Here is a 20943-nt window from a genome sequence, read left to right on the forward strand (position 1 = left end):
ACCACACAAAAGACATTATATACATATATAGTATAAGTTCAAACTATTTAATACTGTATTCACCAATGATGATTATGAAGCTTGGTTGAGGCAGGGCATAGTGGGGTCGGGGCGCGGGGGCTTGCCCCACTCTGCCTGGCTGGCGCTCCTGCCAGGGGTTGGGGGCTTGCCCACTCCCCAGCTGGAACGCTGGGCAGGCAGAGTGGGATAAGTCCCTGCACTCTGACCCTGCTTCCCAGCTGGAACGCTAGGTGGGCAGAACGGGGTAAGCTCCCACTCCCCAACCCTGCTCCCTGGTTGGAATGCTAGGTGGGCAGAGCAGGGCAAGCCCCCATGCCCCGACCCCTCTCCCTGGCAGGAGCACTGGGCGGGCGGAATGGGGCAAGCCCCCGTACCCCGACCCTGCTCCCCGGCAGGAGCACCAGGTAGGCGGGTGGAGTGAGGCGAGCCAAACAACCTTATAACAGAACGTTGCGCGACTTTAAACAAATATGTTCTCTAATAGATCAGCAACCTAATAACGAAACAGTGTTAACTGGGATGACTTTAAGTGAGGACTTACTGTACAAAGGGAGTACCCCTGGGGCCTGTCTGTGCAGTGCCTAGGGTATTTCTTTATTTGGCCTTGTTTACAGGATCTTTGTAAATGAGAGACTCGTTCATCTCCTTGGGCCTAATCTCTCTCACCCCTCTCATGATGCTGGTGTCCCTTTCATAGAACCAAATGCAAAGCAGTTCATAGAGCAGGACAAGCTCGGTTTACAGGAACAAGTGTAAGATTTTCTACACTTTCCACAGTATGCATCCGATGAAGTGAGCTGTAGCTCACGAAAGCTTATGCTCAAATAAATTGGTTAGTCTCTAAGGTGCCACAAGTACTCCTTTTCTTTTTGCTAATACAGACTAACACGGCTGTTACTCAGGAACAAGTGTGGGGCAGTCTTGAGATGGACTAGTGTCTCTTCAAATGATTCCCAACTTAACTGAAATAAAGGGAGAAGAGGGATTAAACTTGTTGGGCTCGCTTCAGGAGTAACTGGGTGAAATTTCCTGGCCTGTGCTATTCAGGAGGTCAGATCAGATGATATAATGGTCCCTTCTGCCCTTTGAGTCTTTGATTCTGAAAATGACAGGGAAGGAGAGAGTGATCTAGGGCTTGGAGAAACGTAAGGAGCCGTGGGAAGGTCTGTTTAACTCTGTCCCTTAGCAAGGAACCCCAGAGCATTAGTCTGAAATAGAATATTTCCAGCCACTCCTCACATTGGTGTTTGGCTCTGAAAAATGGCCCTTACTGGTGTGCCCCCTTTGTGCTTGGAGTCTTAGTTGCCAACCTAACTGACAAAACCCAGGCTGTACTGTGCTTGTAGCCCTGCCAAGCCAAGGTAAACGGCCTAGTGCAGGATTCCCTTGCATTGGCAACACAGTTCTGTTCCATCAGTTCTTCCTGTGCAGATCCTGTGGCAGTTTCACAAGTGTCAAGGGCAGCCCTTGACCTGCAGAACCTCTTACTAGTGACAATGGGTATATCCCCCGTGACTCTCAGATCCCAGAGGGAGCCGGAAGGGCTTGTGTGTGTGTATGAGCCTGTCTTTGTGATTGGAGTTTGTTCCAAATGTAAGTCGAGAGGGAATAGCCCTGGGTATGCTGATCCCCATTGGGAGGCCACTTTGGCATAGAAGGGTGTGCGAAAGCAGGCTGGCTGAGCTGCCAGAGTAGGGCGTGGGTGTGTTTGTCTGAATCCTGTTGCTCTCTTATGGCTCCCCAGGACGTCATGGCTTATAACAAGTTCAACGTATTTCACTGGCACATCGTGGATGACCCCTCCTTCCCGTATGAGAGCGCAGCTTTCCCGGAGCTCAGCCGAAAGGTAGCGCATCCCATTTCCTGTGTGGCACCCTAAACTCTGACATGCTCTCAGAGCAAGCACCAGGGGTCCTGTTCTCCCACCACTAATGTCTGGGGCCCCGATTAAAGCCAGTGGGAGTCCCCTGTGTCCTGCAAAGGAGAAGTTGGCCCCATATTCTTTGTCCTCTCCTGATGGATATCTCTGTGCGTGTGCTCTCTGTGTAAAAGGGGGTCCTCAGCCCATATGCCATCAGGCCAAACCTCTGTGCTGCCCTCAGCACCTGATTCTATTAGTACCCCCTCTGTTAGAAACTGCAGCATCATGCATTCTTTGGCTTTGTGTTGCAAGGAAAGATCAGGTATGAAATAGAAGCCTGGATCACAAATGAAATGAGTCCAGTGGTCTCAGTCCAGGCCTTGGACAATATTTGCATCACTGAATCGCAACATGCATAACTTAGCATAATTGGCAGTGTTGGTGTCTGACGGATCCAGGGCTGGGATAGCGGGGCGGGTTAGGGCAGGATTGAGGTGCACGGGCAATGTGTGTGGGGTCAGAGCTGGGATAGCAGGGAATACAGGTCCAGGGCTGCGAATGGAGAGACCCTGGCCATGTGCTGCACTTTAGCTGGCATGACTGGTCTCAGGTTAAGAGCCGTATTCTCTAATTCAGCTGTTCTCAAATTGTGGGTTGGGACCCCAAAGTGGGTATCGACCCCATTTTAATGGGGTCACCAGGGGTGGCTTAGACTTGCTGGGGCCGAAGCCTGAGACCCATTGCCCAGGGCTGAAGCTGAAGCCCGATGGCTTCCGCCCTGGGCATCGGGGCTCAAATTACAGGCCCCCTGCCTGGGACTGAAGGCCTGGGGTTTGGCTTGCCCTCCCCCCTACCCGGGGGGCAGGGCTAGGGCTTGGGTGGGTTCACGCTTCAGTCCCCCTCCTGGCGTCGTGTAGTAATTTTTGTTGTCAGAAGGGGGTCGCGGTGCAATGAAGTTTGAGAACCCCTGCTCTAATTTCACCCTAGAATGTAAGGAGCAATACTGGTGACCTGTAACGAGCAAGAGCTTCCTTGCTAGCAGCCCTGGGGACAGATCTGGGTCCCCCAGGGGCAGCTGCCCATCTTTCTTCGCTCTTACGTGACTGAGTCAGAACAGAAGTGAGGAAAGAACTTATGCAGTTCCTGGAAATTTGCTGGTCAGCCTGGGAACCCAGGCTGGGCTGCAGCCTGGCAGGAGGAATTCCCAACCACACGCTGGCCTGCTGGGGGAGCACATAAAGTGTAGCCAGTTACTCGGCAGGGGTTGTCTATCCAGACTCCTCCGCTCCAAATGGGAAGTGGTGCTGGCAGTGGCTGCTGCCCAGCTGGTACTGTTGTGGGAGGGAGGCAGAGCTCTGTGCACTGCACCAAAGCTTTCCAGTCATTACAGGTTGCTTGGGCCAGGCACGGGGCCTTTCCTGTCAGCGCAGTGGGAAGCTGACTATTGGCGATGGCTAACGATAGGCGGGGTGGGTCTGAATGAGCGCACACTGGAGCAGTAGGGACCTGTGATTCCTGTGCCCTCCCAGGGAGCTTACAATCCCGTCACCCACGTGTACACGCTGAACGACGTGAAGCTGGTGATCGAGTACGCCAGGCTACGTGGGATCCGAGTCATTTCGGAGTTTGACACCCCTGGCCATACCCACTCTTGGGGCCCAGGTAAGGAACGGGGCCTGCCCTAGGCCCCAGAGCAAAGCGTGGGTTGGGGATTCTGGGGTTGTGCCCAAAGATGGGTCTCAGTGATCTAGGTCTTAGCACAGATATCCAGCTAGATGTGTGTGCATCCCTTTGTCAGAGCCTGGGCCTGGCCAGTAACTTGCTCTTAGCTATCCTGTCCGCTTGTCTGGTGGGTCTGAGGAACTCAGGGGAGGATATAACCAGGCATAGTACAGGGAGATGCTGTTTGTGCTGTCCTCCCCCGACTGTGTACCTCACTCCTGACCTACAGCATCCTTGCTATCCCAGTCCTGGGCCCCCAACGCCTCTGCCAATACACCTCAGCTCATCTCAGCACACACCTGCTCCATGCCTGTCTCAGAACATTGCTTGCTAATCTGCTTCACAAGCACTGAATTTGTAAGGGAGGGGATGGGGTGGGGGGCCATAATCCAGTCTAGGCCCATTAATGAACACAAGATTTAGGCCAGGGGAGGAGAATTCCAGATCTTGGCTAGTCCACGTCCTTCCAGTCAGTTAGTATTATGCTTTCCTTCGGGAGCACAATAGTCTGGAGCCATCACCCCCTTGTGGGACCTTAGGCCATGTAACTGTTACATTTCCCAGTCCATCTCCTCACATATGCTAAGAGCCTGGTGTGGAGGGGGTCAGGTTCTGGCCCCTTCCCATCCTGCAAAGATGACTCCCTGCACACAGCTACCTGCTCCAGCGCAGCCGCAGAGTTCTCAGCCTTTCTTGGTATACTTGAGGCTGCCTGACCCAAACGAAGCACTGGACTGGGAGTCCAGAGGTCTGGGTCTATTCCCAGTTCTGCCACTGACCTGCTGGCTGACCTTGGGTACATCACTTCCCCTCTCTGTGCCGCAGTCTGCCCCTGTCCAGTGGGGTGATGGGACATACCCCACTTGTGTGCTGTGTGTTGAGATCTGTGGCTGGGATATGCTCGCTTGGTGTTGGGGGCTGTGCACTGGCATGTGCGTTACTGAAGCATGAGATGGGAGAAGACAGCTCCAACCAAGCAGCTGCCTGTCCTGTGTGGAGCCTTTGCTCTCTCCTCTCCCTTGTTTGCTGTGCCTGGAGTTGCCTGACTGTCCCCTCCAGTGGTGGGGAGCAGCAGATGGCATTGGCCAGCCAGTGACCCAGAGCTTGGTGGCACGTAAACTCTTCCTTACAGCATTTTTTGGTATTGATCCAGGTGCTCCAGGCTTGCTGACGCCCTGCTATGCAGGCTCGATTCCCTCCGGGGTCCACGGGCCGGTCAACCCCATCCTCAACACCACTTACCAGTTCATGACAGAGCTCTTTAGGGAGATCAGCACTGTGTTCCCAGACTTCTACCTCCACCTTGGTGGCGACGAGGTTGACTTCACCTGCTGGTGGGTTACGCTTCTTTGTAGCTGCTCGACGGCGGCCAGGATAGCAGGGACAAGTCCATGGGATAAATGACGTTGGACTGTCGACTCTGATCACTAGCTAGGAATGGTCTGGATTATAGCAGTGCTTAGAAGCCCCAAATGAGATTGACACCTTGCTGTGCTAGGCACTGTACGTAAATACAGTGAGAGACAGTCCCTGCCGCAGGGAGCTTCCAGGCTAAATAGAAAAGAGAGACAGGGAGGCACGGCAGTGCTATTATCAGTGGGGGAACTGAGGCACAGAGAGGCATGAGGTCACACTGTGTTTGTGGCAGAGCTGGGAACACAACCCGGGTCCTCCGAGTTGTGCCTTGGCCACAGACCATCCTTCCTCACTAGCAGTCACTCTTGGCCTAATAAAACAAATCAGCCCCCAGCCTTTGTCCTACTACACAACGCAAGAGACATTAGCGCTGGGCGGCTGCCCGAGGGAAGCAGACACCACCAGCCCATCCAGAGACAGCTCTCTGGCTTGCATCCTTCAGGCCATTGGGGACGATCCCTCCCACCCTGTAGAGATGGCCATTGAGGCACAGCAGCCCCGTGACTCGCTCTCCTTCCTGTTGCTCTCGGCACATGTCTCCAGGGTGCTGCACGCTCCACAGTGTGGCTTGTGCTTTCATACTGCTCCTCTCTTTGATGCACAGGAGGTCGAATCCAGAAATCCAGGCCTTCATGCAGAGGATGAGGTTTGGCCAAGACTACGCCAAACTGGAGTCTTTCTACATCCAGAGGTGAGGGATGTGACAGGGGCCTGCAGAGAGCAGCAGCTGCAGCACAACCAGTGTGCCTTCCGTGGCTCACACATCCACCCCACCACTCTGTATTTCCTCCTGGGGAGCAGGCCCCCTTGAGAATACCCACCTCCACTCCAAAGCTGGTACCTGGGTATGGCCCCACCACACCTTGTCCCACACAGGCTTGTGTGGAGAGTTTACCCCAAAGGGGTTCAGGGTTGGTGATGGCTCTCGATAGTGGGTGGGTGATGGACTGGGAGCCCTGGTTAGGACCTGCCTTGGGATGGGGAAGGGAGAGAACCAAGGTAAGCTCCTGGCCTAGGTAATGTTCCTGTCTAGACACAGGCCCTGACTTGAATGATGGAGGCTCTGGCTAGACTCTCCTTGGTCACTGCAGCTCAGTGATGGGGGAGCTGTCCCTGTTTATTCTGTACTGCTTCTCTCCTGGCTCCAGGCTGCTGGATATCATCTCTTCCTATGGCAAGGGCTATGTAGTGTGGCAGGAGGTGTTCGATAATGGCGTGAAGGTGAGAGCCACTCTGTTTTCCTTGCTACAGGCCCCTGGCTCTCAGCAACAGCCGATGCAGTGTGTCTCAGTATGCCTTGGGAATGGAGGGGCCTGGCTGTGTGTTGATGGAGGGATGTCTGCTTACTGCATGGTCTCCTCCTGCCCCATCCCCTGCTGGGCTCTGCCAGGCACTGGGTTTGCTCTTGGGCCAGGGGTTGGTGGGGGGAATTCTCCACCCTCGCCCATGGGCTTTTTCCCTCCTTTGTTAGCCATGGTTCTTCCCCTGATTCCTTGTGGCCTGATCCCTTAAGAGGCAGGTCTTTGATCCTGTCCCAGGCATGCTCTCCCTTTAGGTCCATAGCTCCCTCCGCAGCAGGTGTGCTGTTCACAACCTGTGGCTATTCGGTCACAGCCTACTCTATCAGCTGCTCACTATACCCACTCCAGGCCAGTGCAGGGGGCTGGCTCACACCATGACCCTGCTGGTGGTGGGGGTGGGTGAGGAATACAACCAGGCACTGTCACTTGCTGGCATGGCATTTGAGAACTCAGAGCTGCCCTGCTGCTGCAGCCTTGCTGCTCCTTCCTCAGGGAAGGCACTCCCAGCATCTCTCTCTCCAGGCCCCTTCCGCTTCTCTTTCCCCAGCTGAAGCCAGCCACTTCTGCTGGTACCTTGAGGGGGTTGTGGGGGTCAGAGAGGGCGTCGGCTAGGGGAAGAGCAGCAGGGACTCCCCTGGGAGCGAGCTGTCTAGGTACTTACACGGCCCTCATTGCCATAGTAACTGAGCACCTCACACTCTTTTCTCACTGGGAGGCTTGCAGGGGCTGTAGTCTGGGGTACTGAGGCACAGGAAGAGCTCAGAGACTTGGCCGAGGTCACATAGGAAGTCCAGAGTCTTAGTCCAGTGCCCTGTCTGCTAGAGCATCCTTCCTAGTTTACCCTTTGGGCTGGGTGCGTGGAGTAGGAAGGATGACGGAAGTGCCCTCCGTGGGGTCAGTTTCACATGAGGGCACAGCATGCCTGTGCTACATTGCTGTCAGGTAGGGGTGTGGTTGTCTAGAAGAATCGTCTTGCTGACTCTTGCCATTACCAGTGCAGCAGTGACTTCCCATTTCTGCTGCAGGGTCCCAGGCTGAGCTAGCAGGAGAAAAATGTGTACAGCACAGGGGTGTGTGTGGCTCTGGGGAGTGTGAACTGAGGGTCGTCCTTGGGTGGCACTGTTCCCATGTCCCTGCTGAAGGTCCCCACGTGGGTGGTGTGTGCCTTGCAGTGCTGTGTGCTGCAGATTGCCTCGGGGGCTGTTGGCCTGGCTCTTCTCGTGTGCTAGGGGAATGGGGCACGCTGACCCCTTACATGGAGCATCATGCGTATTTCTGTCATGTGTGGCCAGGTGAAGCCAGACACCATCATCCACGTATGGCGGGAGAACGCCGGGCCGTACCAGCAGGAGGTAGCTCGAGTCACCAAGGCCGGTTACAGGGCCCTGCTCTCTGCCCCCTGGTATCTCAACCGCATCTCATATGGGCAGGACTGGCAGACGGCTTACCAGGTGGAGCCTCTGGAGTTTGAAGGTGTGTCCCTTGCACATGTGGGCTGTGTCAGCCTCCCCTGTGGGGCCTCACACACAGCTGGCTGTCGAGGGGGTGATGTAGCAGTCCTGGCTGGTCAGTCAACTAACAAGCAGGCCAGTCAAGTACTTCCTACTGCTGAACCAAGTGAGCACAAGTTCCTGTGTCCTTGGCTCCAGTGACTGGCAGCTGCCCTGCTTGTCAGGGGATGGGCACTGAACAGCCTCCCTCTGGCGTGAAACAGTCAAACTGTCCTTCAGCACGTGTAGCTGATGTTTGCCATCGGGGACCTCCAGGGCAGAAGCCTGAGTCTCTACAGCTTGAGCTGATTAGCTAAGCCCTGTAGCTGGATGCTATAACAGACTCCTCTCTGTGGGCGGGGACAGAGGGGACATGCCACCCCATATTCTGATCCTTTGTCATTCGAACAAATGTCTCTTTTGACAGGCAGCCCTGAGCAGAAGGAGCTGGTGATTGGCGGAGAGGCCTGCATGTGGGGTGAATATGTGGATGTAACTAACCTGACGCCCAGGCTCTGGTAAGAGAACCCATCAGAGTGGTGGGGGGCTGGCTTGAGCCCTTCTCTTCTAACATGGGTGATGGTCCTTGGCCCGATTTCCCACTGCATTGTGTAAATTGCAGGGAACTCCACTCCACTGGGGCCAATAGGGTGAGATTGTGGGAAGAGGAGAATTGGGCCCCTGTGTCTCAATGGGAGTACAGCAGGTGTGGTGGTCTCCTGATCTGTCTCCCATCGCTGTAGTGGCTGGCTCACCTGTAAACCTGGATTTATGGCTGTCTGCTTGGATATAGTGAAACTCCACAGAGGGAAGCCCCACGTTGTGGTGAGTGCATCACAGCATCCATAGCGGCTCAGGGTGTAGGGGACCTGTGCCTAGCACGACACTCTATGGGAGGAAGGCAGTGTAGTGGAGGATTCCCTGTTTTCAGAATGTAGATGTACTGGCAGATCTTAGCAGACAGCGTCCTTCCAGTTGGGCATGTTTCCACTGTAAATGCACAGGCCCCGAGTGGCAGGCAACCTTTGTAGATGAGCAGCTGTGCTTCGGTGCTTTAGAGTCCCCATCTTTTGGGTGCTGAATGGTACCAGGCTTTGGTCCTTGTGCCTTACAGTGAATCCCACCTCCATCTGACTGCCTTGTGCTGAACTGAATGGCCTGAATTATTTACAGTCTCCAGTTCCTGCTGGAGCAGAGTTAACTGGCTGTTATCATAGGCTGGGCACAAAGTGGTTCCTTGAGCTCTTGTTTTCCAATGGCTTTTTTTTTAAACACTCACTTGCTAAATTATTATAAAAATAAAAAATAATTACATTGACTTAAAATGTTGTCCCACCAGACCAGTGGCCTTGCTCTGCTCCTGTCATTCTCATGCCAAACTGGCCTGCTCCAGGCCCCCCAGCTCAATTAGCAAAGGAGAGGTGTCAGCTAGTATTCTCTAGGCCCTGTGGAACTCATTACCTCCCCCAGGAGGGAGGCATTGTAAAACCTCTATGCGGTTGTCGTGCTACCGTCCTCCTTTTGTTTCCTTCCTGCCTTCTCCCCTAGAAGCTCTAAATGAATTAATATAACTGTTGATCAATGCCTGATTTAGGGACCCTTATACAGGACTTAGCGAACCTTCCTGTCTTAAAGCCTCTGTAGAAAGACTGGTTAATCTCAGCTCAGCTTTCTCCTCTTCTCCACTTATACTTTACTATGCAGGGGCAGGGGCTCATGTTTTTGCTGCAAAACTTCGTGAGCATGTAATCCTGTGTTGTCTGCTCTGCCATCCCACCCCGTTCAGTCTGTTTCCAGGTATGGCAATGATAGGCATGTTGGTGTTTGTTGGGGGAACATCTGCAAGGAACCAGCAGGTGGGGTTTCCTTAAGTACATTCAGTGTAATGGCTGTGGATTGGCATAACATCCTGTTTGCTAAGAGACTCCTATTTCTCTTCTTTCCCACCACCCACCTTTCTAGGGTCTGTCTATGCTGCAATCACCGGGTGTGATTGCCACATGTGCAGACATATCCAAGCTAGCTTTAATTTAGCTCAGGTACCAGTAACAGCGAAGCCATGGCAGTTCTGGGAAGATTTGTACAGCCTGTGCTGAAGTCCCATGCTCCCACAGCTTCACTAATCTGGGCCCTGAGCTAGTTAGATTAAGGCTAGTTTGGGTGTGCTGGCTTGAGCTGCAGCCACACCATTAATCCCGCAGGCAAATGGCACTCTGCTTTCCCAGTGACGTGGAAGCATGAATGGGTCAATGTTATTAATTTGCTCAGGTGCCAGTTAGATTTTAAAGCTGAAACCTGACAAACTAGATTTGCCAATTGAATAAATGTTCTAGCCAATATTGGAATGGAAAATAATTCAGAGAACCCCTTTTTATTTAGTACAGGGAGCAATAGTTTACTCATTAACACTGCCTTCTTTTCAGATTTACTTTTACCTTGGGACAGTGCTTTTCTAATCAGGACACTGAGTTGTTCTTAACCAATCAACAAGTTTATTTATTCAGCCAGAACCACATAAGTATAAAATCAATAGTCTATAGTCAAGTTTAGATGTCAGAAGTTCTAGTGTGTACGGAATACAACATGTTGTTTATACCATAGAATAGTACAAATAACCAATATTTCTTATTATGCTTATAATTGTCAGTTATCAATTCTTTAGTATCTGTAGTACATTTGTCATATTTCAAGTAATTCTGCAAAGAGTTAGGATGTACTTGTTTTAAGGCAATCTTAGCAGTGTGGTCCTAGTGTTTGGTACAAAAAGGACTAGTTTAAAACATCAAAAGCAATTTCTTCAAGTTATGATTTAGTGGGGGATTGGTCCTGCTTTGAGCAGGGCATTGGACTAGATGACCTCCTGAGGTCCCTTCCAACCCTGATATTCTATGATTCTATGATTATTTGACAGGTTTCAGAGTAACAGCGGTGTTAGTCTGTATTTGCAAAAAGAAAAGGAGTACTTGTGGCACCTTAGGGACTAACCAATTTATTTGAGCATAAGCTTTCGTGAGCTACAGCTCACTTCATTGGATGCATCTGATGAAGTGAGCTGTAGCTCACGAAAGCTTATGCTCAAATAAATTGGTTAGTCTCTAAGGTGCCACAAGTACTCCTTTTCTTTTTATGATTATTTGAGGTTCTCTTCGGCCAATTTTATATATTCAATATAGGGTTCGTTGAGGTCTCACTAGAAGGGGTGGTGACTCAACAAGGGAACTTCCAGGTTTTTATTTAAAGAACAGAAATAAATACAATCTCTGAAATGAAATCTCACCCCTCCTTTGTGCTGGGAACCCAGGAAAGGGAGAGTCTGCCCATTCCAGGGGCTGGTCAGGTGTCTGGTATTGAATCTCACTTCTGCAGTATATTTTGGAGAGAAGGTTCAGCGAACTGAGCCCCACCCCCACAGTGACCTCAGTTTTACACCTTTTCAGGGACAGGGAGTGTTGGAGGGGGCGTGGCTTTTATTTCCAATTGGATACTGACCAAACAAACTCACATTTCAGCACTCAGTTTTCCTGCTGCTTCCCTCGATAGCCAGTAAATGTTTTTTTTTTTCATCAGAAGTTTTTTATCAGAGGTTTTTGTTCTTCATTTCAAGGATTGTAGTTCTCTATTAATCCCTACTGTTAATTGGAATTTTCTCCCCTTTTAAGCGATTTCTTTCAATATTTCAAAGCTGTACCCTGTATAGGTGCTTATATCTGTCAATGGTCTTTTTCCTCCATGTTCTTTACAATTAATATCACTTCTAGAGTGCAACAATAATTGAAAAAGAAAACCAACAAAATCCCTTATAGTTCTGCTAAATTTAGTGGATCTAGCCTATTCATTCTTTGATTATATATACAGCATTTCACATCCTTGAGGGCTTGCAATACAAGAGAAAATATTTTGAAGGAACAAGACTGGAGAGAGGGTGCATTTGATTGATAAAGCAAGCAAATGTACATCTTAAAATTTGGGGTGAAAGCTAATTGGTTGGATTTCTTGGGGTATTGGGAAGTTTGTCCTGTGGAACCTTTAGTTTTCTGGGTCTCACAATAAGCTACTATTTGAACAGTTTATTTGATTTATAGTTGCTCCCCTCTGCCCCAAAAAAGTTTCTGGCACTTAATTCACTCCTAGGATGAAACAGGCTAACGATCACCGCTGTCAGAAAGCAAGGGGTTCCTTCGGGATTTTATGGGCAAGAGAAAGGGGGTGTTCATAGCAGCCAGCTAGCATCACAAGATGCTCTATCCACATGCTGCTCATGAGAGGAACTTGTCTGAGTAACAAGAGCTTGCAGAGTTTGTGTTTCCTGTTTCTTATTTCTGGGGGTCTGAGGTTTCTTAACCCCATCTGTCTTGCACTCTGGAGGTGGATGTTGATCTCTTGTTGTCCAGAGTTCCTTTAGGAGGAGTTAACATTTGGAAGGAGTTGTAGGTGCAATCCTGGTTGTCATGGAGAAGGGAATAGAATGGTTACTTTTCTCTTTTAAGGTCTTAAGGACTAATAGTTACTAATAATATTCAAGGCATATTTGACATTCTTCTTCTCACAGCTCCCCAGCCTCCTCCATCATTGTTCCAATTTTTCCTGGCCTCAGAGAGCCTTTTGTAAATCATGTCTGTGCTGACCCCACGTATAGCAAAGTATAGCAGCCTGGGTGTTAGTAATGCCTCTCCACTCCCAGGGATTGCTACTGGAGCCCTTTGCGTTCCCCGGGAGGTTAGTCCAGCTTTTCTGCTGACATCCCTGCATTTCTGCCTCAATAGGAACAGTTTCATCTCACAGTTCAGTGCAGGAGTGTTTGGGAGCGCCTGCTCTTAGCAGCCCTCTGACTTCCAGTGTAGAGTAACACATCTTTGCATCTCATTTCCTCAAGGCCAAGAGCTGGGGCTATAGCTGAGAGGCTGTGGAGCAATAAGACTGTGAGAGGTCTGCAAGATGCATATAGACGACTGGCAAATTTCCGCTGCACACTGCTCAGGTAATTGTGACTTGCCTAGCTCCTTTCATCCAAGACCCCAGCTAGACACAGGAAATCACTCAGTCACCTCTGGGGTGGGGCAGCAGTGAGGAGTGAGTCCCTTTGGAGCTGCTAGGGAATCTAGGGAGGCAGACTGTAACTGGCTGCTGGGATTTCACCAGGGCACAGGGGTTATGCAAAGTGCCATGGCATCATTAATGCCTATGAGTGGTCAGGACCTTAGTTTGCCAACTCTGGTAGATGGCACCACACAGCAGCACAGCACCCCTAGTGCCATGCTGAAGCATTGGTTCAGTGCTGATTCAGTGGCAGAGCACTCCCTACAGAGTTGCCAGCACTGCTGCTTGTAGCATGTGGATTTTTCGTGAGGGTCTCCCTTCAGGTAGAGACCAGGCTCCACCCTGCTTAGCCTGTGAAAACTGGTCTAATCCCTCACTTTCCTGAGCCCTAAAATATCATCAGATACCTCAAAACTTCAGTATGCAGGGGAGAGAAGAAATGAACCCTGTACTTCAGCACATCACTCTCATCAGGGCACCAAAGGGTTAAGAGTAACTCCCTCCCCTTTAAGGACTGGAAGCCTGAATGGGTTCTGTGTAGTATTCCTGTGTCTCTTCTATTCCAGGCGAGGCATCCAGGCTCAACCTCTCTTTACAGGATACTGTGATCCTGAATACAGTGGGTTCTGAACGGAGAGCTCAGCTGCCCCCACCCCTTCGACCTGCGTGCTGTGTGTGTATCTCAGACAATAGCTGCTCCCATGTGCTACAGGTCGTCCCTGTTGCTCTTGTTCTTGCAATGAGCTGATTTAGATACTTTGCCTTTTTTCTACTGTTTGAATTTTAAATCCAATAAAGAAGGAGTCCCAAAGAGAGAAGGTGCCTTTCCAGTGTGTCCCAGTGCCGGGGCAGGCTGTGTGAGGCTCCTGGCCCATCCGCAGCAGGGTAGCTCCAGTCAGCTATTGCACTGGGGATGCACAGGGTTTGGTGTGTGGAAGAGCCCAGGCTGGAGCTGCCGGGTTGGCAGCTACAAACCCTCTTTACTTTGTAGTGACATATGCAGTGCCGCAGTACCAGAGTGAGAGTCGCTTCAGAGCGGACGCCCCCCGCTCCACTCCAGCAGGGAAGCCTGCAGACCCTGACCTGCATGTGCTACTGCACCCGACTCCTAGTGCAGCAGAACGGCTCCACTCCTGCCTACCTCCATGCCTGCCTACCTCCAGGAGCAGAGGCCTCAGCTCAGGGTTTGCTCCCTGTCCCGAACATGCCTGAGCATGATGATATTGCTGGGAGCCTGGCTGGCTTAGCTCGCGCTGTGTGCCTAACTGTATAGCTTGTGACTGGTCTGTGTCTGTCTCAGGTCTTGGGGGCACAAGGGGTTTAGCCAGGTGGGGCAGGCAGTTGTAGTCTTAGTTGGTTGGATGAAACCTTAGGCTCCGCCTAGCTTTTACCTTGACCACTGAAGGTCTTAAAACTGCAGACTACTTTCTCCATGCTAAGCTGTTACCGTGTGGTAACACCCCCCCCCCCTTCCTAGTGTGGACACACCTTTGGCGTGTAAGATTCTCTCCGCACCAATGCACAAGCTGTTAGTGGGGACTAGCCATTCAACCCAGCCCTTGTTTGTTCTGCTGTTTCTTTTCTCTTTGTTCCTCCTAACTCTGCCTGCAGCCCAGTTGTGCTTTCCTCTTCATGCCACCGTCTCTGCTCCTTACCCTGGATGCTGCCTTCTTCTCTTGCCTGTCTCAAGAGAGTGGCCCCCCCCAAAGCCTCTATGAGGCAATAACTCCAGATTCCTCCCTCAGCTTCCTTCTTGCCTTCTCCTTTTTAGGAATTGAGGGAATTGCCCAATGATATTACAATCCCCGCTGGGCCCTCACTGGCCAGTCCCCTTGTCGGGTATGCAGCCTCACACAGGAGTCAGTCAGCGTATCCAACTTCCCAGTGTTTGAGTCCCTGCAGTGAGGGTCGGCTCAGATTTACCTTCTTCTAGTCTTTATTGAATTGATTGTACACTCCTAGAGGCAGGGACCAGCTTAGTTGTTCACTAGATGATCAGTGAGTTGAGACACTTGTCTTTGACAGCTAGGATCTCCTGGTGAAAGCCCCTACCGATGCAACTGGTATCTGGTTTTGGGTTAATTTTTCTGAACTGGACAAGATGCTGCACTGTAGGAACGCTATGTGACTTTGCTTTAAATAAGCCACTGCTGTGCTGTCACTTCTCTACAACTGTTCAGATGTTATGATTGTTACATTTTCATTAAAAATATCCAGAAATGGCTGAGTTTGAATTTATTTTTCATCTCTAGTTCTAGGGTATATTCTTAAAGGGACGATTATGTCTGCAGTCCTTCCTGTCACCACTAGGGGACAGTCTTGGGAGATCTGCTGTTTACGTAGGCCAGTGGTTTTCAACCTGTTGTCTGTGGACCCCTGGGGGTCCGCAGTCTGTGTCTAAGATTTCCAAAGGGATCCACACCTTAATTTGAAATGTTTTAGGGGTTTACAAATGAAAAAGGTTAAAATCACTTCTGAGCTAAAGCCCTCAGTACTGGCCTATGTCCATGGAGGGTGCTCTTAAATGAGGGAATAAGAGGGAACATTTCCAGGGGCCCTGCATTGTAATATGAAATAGTGTTGCAAATCCCAACCTTTTCCATAGCAGGGTGCCCCTTCCAGGCAGCAATCTGGGCAGTGCCATGACCTACAGGGTAAGAACAGTTAAAACAGCCTAAACACTGTATCTGATTTAAAGACTGGGGTAAATGAATTTACTGCCTACAATGTGTGTTACTAAAAAACAAAACAAAAAAGAAAACAGGAAACTGCTGTCTTCAAAGTACATTGAATTGTGCCACACAGCCTGTGCTGAATGAGGTAGACTTCCCATTGGTGCCTTTAGTTGCAAGTGGTTTAGTATGCATGATTTTTATTATAAAGATCACGGGAAAGCCGTGTTTCATAGTGGTTAGAGCACTGGACTGGAACTCGAGGCCTGGGTTCTATTCCTGGCTCTGCTGTAGACCTGCTGGGTAACCTTGGGCAAGTCACTTATCCCTCTCCATGCCTCAGTTTCCCCATCTGTAAAATGGGGATGATAAAAATGCTTTGAGGTCTATGGATGAAAAGCAGTATAGAAGAGCTAGGCAGTAGTATTTCTTTTATCCATGTACGTTTGTTAACTCTTTTAAACATCATCCAACTTATTGAGAGCAATTTTCTGGAAAATCCAGATACATTTTTATCTTAAAAGGTGTTGCCAACTCTCATGATTTCATCGTGAGACTGGCACTACTTGGTGTTTTTTCTTGAAGCCCTAGCTCCTGGAGTCCTGGGGTTATGTGAGATCTCAGCTTTCATTTTAAAAACTTCAAGCCCTCAGTGCGGAAATAAGCTTGAAAACATGATCCCTCAGGGCTCAAAACTCCACAAGGGGAATAAAAAGATCCCAACATTTCTTTTTTTAAAAAAAATCTCATGATTTTTAAAGCAATGTCATAACTTCTATAGGTGGGGCGGGCCTCCCAGGCCCTGCAGGCCTTGAGCACAGCCCAGACTCTCTGTGGGGGGTTGGTGGGAAAGCAGGGACGGCCCTGCCTGGGTGGTAGCATGGGCACTTGGAGCAGCGTGGGGTGGGGTAGGAGAGGGAGACGGCACATAAAGAGCCCTGGCATAATCCTGCAAAATCCAGTTCTTGAGCTAAGACCAGAACAACCTGGGGCCAGCTGCGCCCTGCTTTGGAGGCCAAACACCGCCTGGCCTGGTGACCCAGCTCTGGGTGACTCTGCTGAGGATCATGCCTGGCTTCCCCTTTGTGGCAGCAATTCCTGAGTGTAACCCCACCCTGTTATCCCTCAGCCAGTTTCCTGGCGCAGTCACAGGGCTGGGGGAGGCAGAGGCCTGTGGACAATGATCACATTTGGAGTGGCTAGTTGTACTTCACGCAGTGTGGCTGAGGTGCCAACAGGGGGCAGTACTGCTCTGGGGATGAGCGCCCCTCTCCCTTTCTGCGAGGGGCAGCCCACATGGAGGGGAGGGATTCTCATCCCTTCCTATTTTTAAAAGTGACTATAGCTTTTCCCATGCAGCGTAAATTGTTACCATGTGGCGTGGGCGCCTTTGTTCCGCATGAAGCCGGTGCGAGCAGGCGGAGGCTGACTGGCACGGGTTGCCGCTCGCACTACGCCCGATCTCGGCTTCAGAGCTTGGGTGATGGGGAGACTGGGGCCCTACCCCCCCAGCCACAGAAGTGCAGAGCCCTGGGGCTGCTGGTTGTGCTGTCAGGCCTGGTCGCCTGCACTCTGAGCAGAGATCCCCCTACCCCACACACACACTTCCCACAGGCTGGCTTTCCAGTCGGTTTGCAGTGAATGTGAGGCTGCCTTAGGGAGCCCTCTCTACCCCACAGCATGGACACAGCATGAGAAGCAGCAGGGTGAGCATCTTTTGTGCTCTGGTAGCAAAGGGCCTTGCTTGTTGTCTGGCACGGAAGAGAGGGATTCAGCCTCCCATTATATGTCCTTCCTGTCTGACTGCTCCTTTCACCTCCTGCCTCACGCCTTTCCTCCCCCCCCCCCCACCCAGAGCGGGGTGTCTCCCTCCTCTCGGCCTCTTTCACCCTTACTTCTTGCCTCTCTGCCCTTCCCCTCACTGCCTCTTTTATCCCGTGTGTCAGCCGCTCTGGGACTGTTGGTAAAATGTCTTACACTGCTGTCTAAGGGCCAGCCCCTCACCACAGCTCAGCAGCCACTAAGGGGGTCCTTAGCCCAGCAGGGAGCTGCCAAACCAGAGCTGAGTTGGGAGCGGGGCTAGATGGACACAGGACCGGACCAGCCCCACCCAGATAGCAGCGGGGTCACTTTCCCCTGTAGCACCCATCAGTGTACCACCTCGCCGATATGGGGTGATGGGCACAGTATGAGAACCTTGAGTAGACTAGGCTTCCCTCGCTCCCTTTGATCCTCGGTCTCTCTGCTGCACCTGCCCATATGGGGCCAGCTGTAAAGTGGAGTCAAACCCCCACCCATTGGCCACCAAGTGACCATCTGCTGAGATTGACTTGTGATGGGTGTCAGTCTGGGCTGGATCTGCCCTGCCAGCCTGGAGGCAAAGGTGCTGTCCCGTTCCCTGTTCCTAGAACCATTGGGCTACCTTGCTCTCTCTCTTGCACTCCGCAGCTTGAGGGCGGTCTGCTGCCTGTCTGGGCAGGGCTGCAGTGGCCACGGGATGCGATGGAGGTGCCAGCGGGACAGAGCAGCCCGATCCACATCAGGGATTTGTTGTGAAAATCAGGCTGCACTAACCCAAAGGCCAGGATCAGCTTGGTTTACCCAAGCTTAGGTAAGACTCGGAGATTGCCAGTGGTGGCCTTGGAGTGACTGACTCACCACCTGTGGGCTGCTTTGTCAGAAGTGCTGAGCCCCAGCATCTCCCGTTGACTTCAGCTGCAGCCGTGGGTGCTTCAGGGGGAACTCCCATGTGTTGCCAATGGGAGCTGGGTGTCCTGCTCAGCTGAACTATGGCCCTGCGCACATAGGGCTGGGGGCGGGGGGGGGGAGGTAATTGACCTAGCATCGCCACAGCTTCGGACTGCCTGTGAGATGGGGCCCCAGGTTCAGCTGCAGAACTGAGCAGACGTTGATGTCCCACGAGCTGTCCCCACTCAGTCCTGGCCTTGTGGAAAGCTGCCCAATGACGCTAAGGCAAGGAGACAGCTCGGGAGGGTGATGGCTTACTCCTGAGTCCCACGTGGGAAGTTGAGAGACAAGGCCCAAATTCATTCTTGGTGTAACACCACTGAGATCAATGGATGGGGCTCGGTGTATCCCCCCCATCCAGCACACAAGGCCGCCCCACCTCTGGAGAGCGATACCAGGGAAGCCACCCCTGTGAAGCAAGTTTGGGCTCTGGCCAGTGCTCCCTGCGGCGGGAAGCATGCTAAGCTCACCCCAGACTTCAGTCCAGGCTCTACCCACTGGGGTTTGGTGTTCCCAGACCCTTATGAAGAGGGGAGGGGATGGAAGTAAGGGGTCACAGCTTGGAGGGGGCTGGGGAGAAGCAGATGGAGTTAGTCATTGCTGCAGCGTCTGGTGTGGGGGAGGCAAAGCACAGCCAATGATACCACCTGTCTGCTGGCACGGACGGCGTCAGCAGTGTGCTGAGCCCCTCCCAGCACTGGCACTCCACAGCAGCGACTGACAGCCCGGCACGGTGACAGTTCAGTGGGAGTGAAAATGCTCTTTCTCTTTGGAGAGGAAAAAAAGCCCAGGGAGCAAATAATAATCCAGAGCCGGTAATAACACAACTCCCGGTGTTCTGGCCTCGGAGTGGAGCTGCCTCTGCCTTGAAGGCCGCATTCGCCCCATGCCACTTGTGCCATTAGGAGCCGCCTTAGACTCTCTCTTGTCGGCTGGCAAGCAGGACTCAGCTCCACCGCAGATGTGTCAGTGCCCTGAGAGCGCTAGACACGGAGATGCTCACACCAAACCCCTGCATCCGCCATGCCCCATCACACGCACAGCCATGCGCCCAGAGGCACGCTTGCCCAGCTGTCCTGCCACAGCCACGAGTATCCATGCGAGATCTCGAGCTACCCGCACAGCCAGATGCTGTCAGGTGCTCACAGCATTGTGCACACACTTGTACGTTCCCAGAGCTGCAGGTATGCCTGCGGGCTGTGCCCCTACACGTTCATGGTGTGTGCACATGCCCGAGTCACTCAGCTGTGCCCAAACACACCTGGATATACCCCACCTACAGCCTGATGCTCTCTCACCTGCCCCCCAATGTGTAACTCCTCCACCCAGGAGCTGGGAAAGCTCCAGAACTCTGTATCACGCTTAGGAAAAGATATTTGCCATTGAAATAAAAGCTGCTGCTCTCCTGACTTTGCCTCAGCCATTTGTGTAACCCCCTGAGGAGTGAACCCACACCCTCCAGGCCTCCAGGCCTGCTGGGAGCTCAGAGCTGAGATCTGGAGGGCACAGCTGGTGGGCCCAAGTGCCCGCTGGGCGGGGCCCTGGCATGCAGCTTTCCATCCTCCAGCCCTGCTCCGCTGGAAGAGCAGATGGCTGATTATTACCTTGCTCAGAGCTCGGCGGTGAGAATGCTGAGTGAAAAGCACCTGGCGGCTGTTGTCTATCCACAGGGCAGGTGCAGTGCAGGGCCTGCTTGCCCCAGGCTGTCCTGCCCTGTAGGGATCAGCCCTAGGCAGGAGAACACCCCCCTCCCTGGCTCCTTCTGTTCTTGGCCTTCAATGTAACTGCCCCCAAAGGGCCAGCCATGCTGGTGTGTGTGATGACGGGCTGCTCCCCTCCCCCCTGCCAAGGGCTGTAAGGGCCATGCCACGTGACATCCCCTCCCAGCTCCCATCCCGCAGTCCCCAGGGCTCTCCTCTCCCTCCCTGAATGCTCTCACCCATGATCTCGAGGAGCGCCCTCCGCGGCCGCCTCTGGTTCCCAGCGGCCTACTGTGCCCTGCATGGCCTCTTCCTCCTCCACCCTTGTCCTTAGTGAGAGCGCCCCCCTGGAGCCATCCCACCCCATAGCAGGCTGAGAGGCCCAAGGCTGGGCAGGAGGGTCCATGCTGGGGACTCGCCGGAGGGAGCGGAGTCCCGCTGGCAGCTGCTTGTGCATGGGACAAAGGGGAGCTCTCTGGGCCTGCCGGCACTGCCTCCCTTGGGGGCCGTTCTGCTGCAGCACTGGGCGTGGCTGCGGAGGGGCACATCCCAGGAGGTCAGGTTGGCTTCCCAAAGCTGCTTGCCAAGTGGCTTGGGAGGGCCCCTGCTTGTTGCTAGGGCAGTTGCTGTGATACAGCAGGTCCCGTGCCGTGGAGCTAGCAGGTGCCTAGCCCAGGAGGGATCAGCAGGTCCAGCTGCAGGTGGCGTTTCATTACTGTAGGTCGGTTGGGGTCCTGGTTGCCATGGCCACACTGTTTAAGGCCAGCTCCCTAGTTACCTAAACACAACACCCACTGGAGGGACTCAGAGAAATCCCATGCCCAGGCTGCCCCCTCCCATCATTACCATTCAAACCCTGCCCCGTGCCCACCTGAGGTCTCAGATCCTGTGCCCAGCCCCCTGAGTGCCACCATTCACACACTGCCCCATGCCTGCCCGAGGGGCTCAGATAAAGGCTGTACCTGCCCCCTGCCA

At 52.5% G+C, this 20943-nt stretch overlaps 1 protein-coding gene across 2 annotated transcripts in view; it reads left to right on the forward strand.

Moving 5' to 3' along the window:
- HEXA (hexosaminidase subunit alpha) overlaps window positions 1–15070 on the forward strand; it is a 29383-nt gene extending 14313 nt beyond the window's left edge. For both annotated transcript variants that reach the window (XM_048867863.2, XM_048867865.2), the window contains exons 6-14: window positions 1766–1867; window positions 3412–3544; window positions 4758–4938; window positions 5625–5711; window positions 6169–6241; window positions 7614–7794; window positions 8239–8329; window positions 12685–12789; window positions 13415–15070. In XM_048867863.2, the coding sequence (XP_048723820.1) occupies window positions 1766–1867; window positions 3412–3544; window positions 4758–4938; window positions 5625–5711; window positions 6169–6241; window positions 7614–7794; window positions 8239–8329; window positions 12685–12789; window positions 13415–13478 (1017 nt within the window). In that variant the 3' untranslated portion in view covers window positions 13479–15070. The remainder of the gene's footprint in view (window positions 1–1765; window positions 1868–3411; window positions 3545–4757; window positions 4939–5624; window positions 5712–6168; window positions 6242–7613; window positions 7795–8238; window positions 8330–12684; window positions 12790–13414) is intronic.
- Window positions 15071–20943: the final 5873 nt, after the last annotated feature.

This window comes from Caretta caretta, chromosome 10 (assembly GCF_965140235.1).
Source record: "Caretta caretta isolate rCarCar2 chromosome 10, rCarCar1.hap1, whole genome shotgun sequence".
NCBI classification, from domain to species: domain Eukaryota; kingdom Metazoa; phylum Chordata; order Testudines; family Cheloniidae; genus Caretta; species Caretta caretta.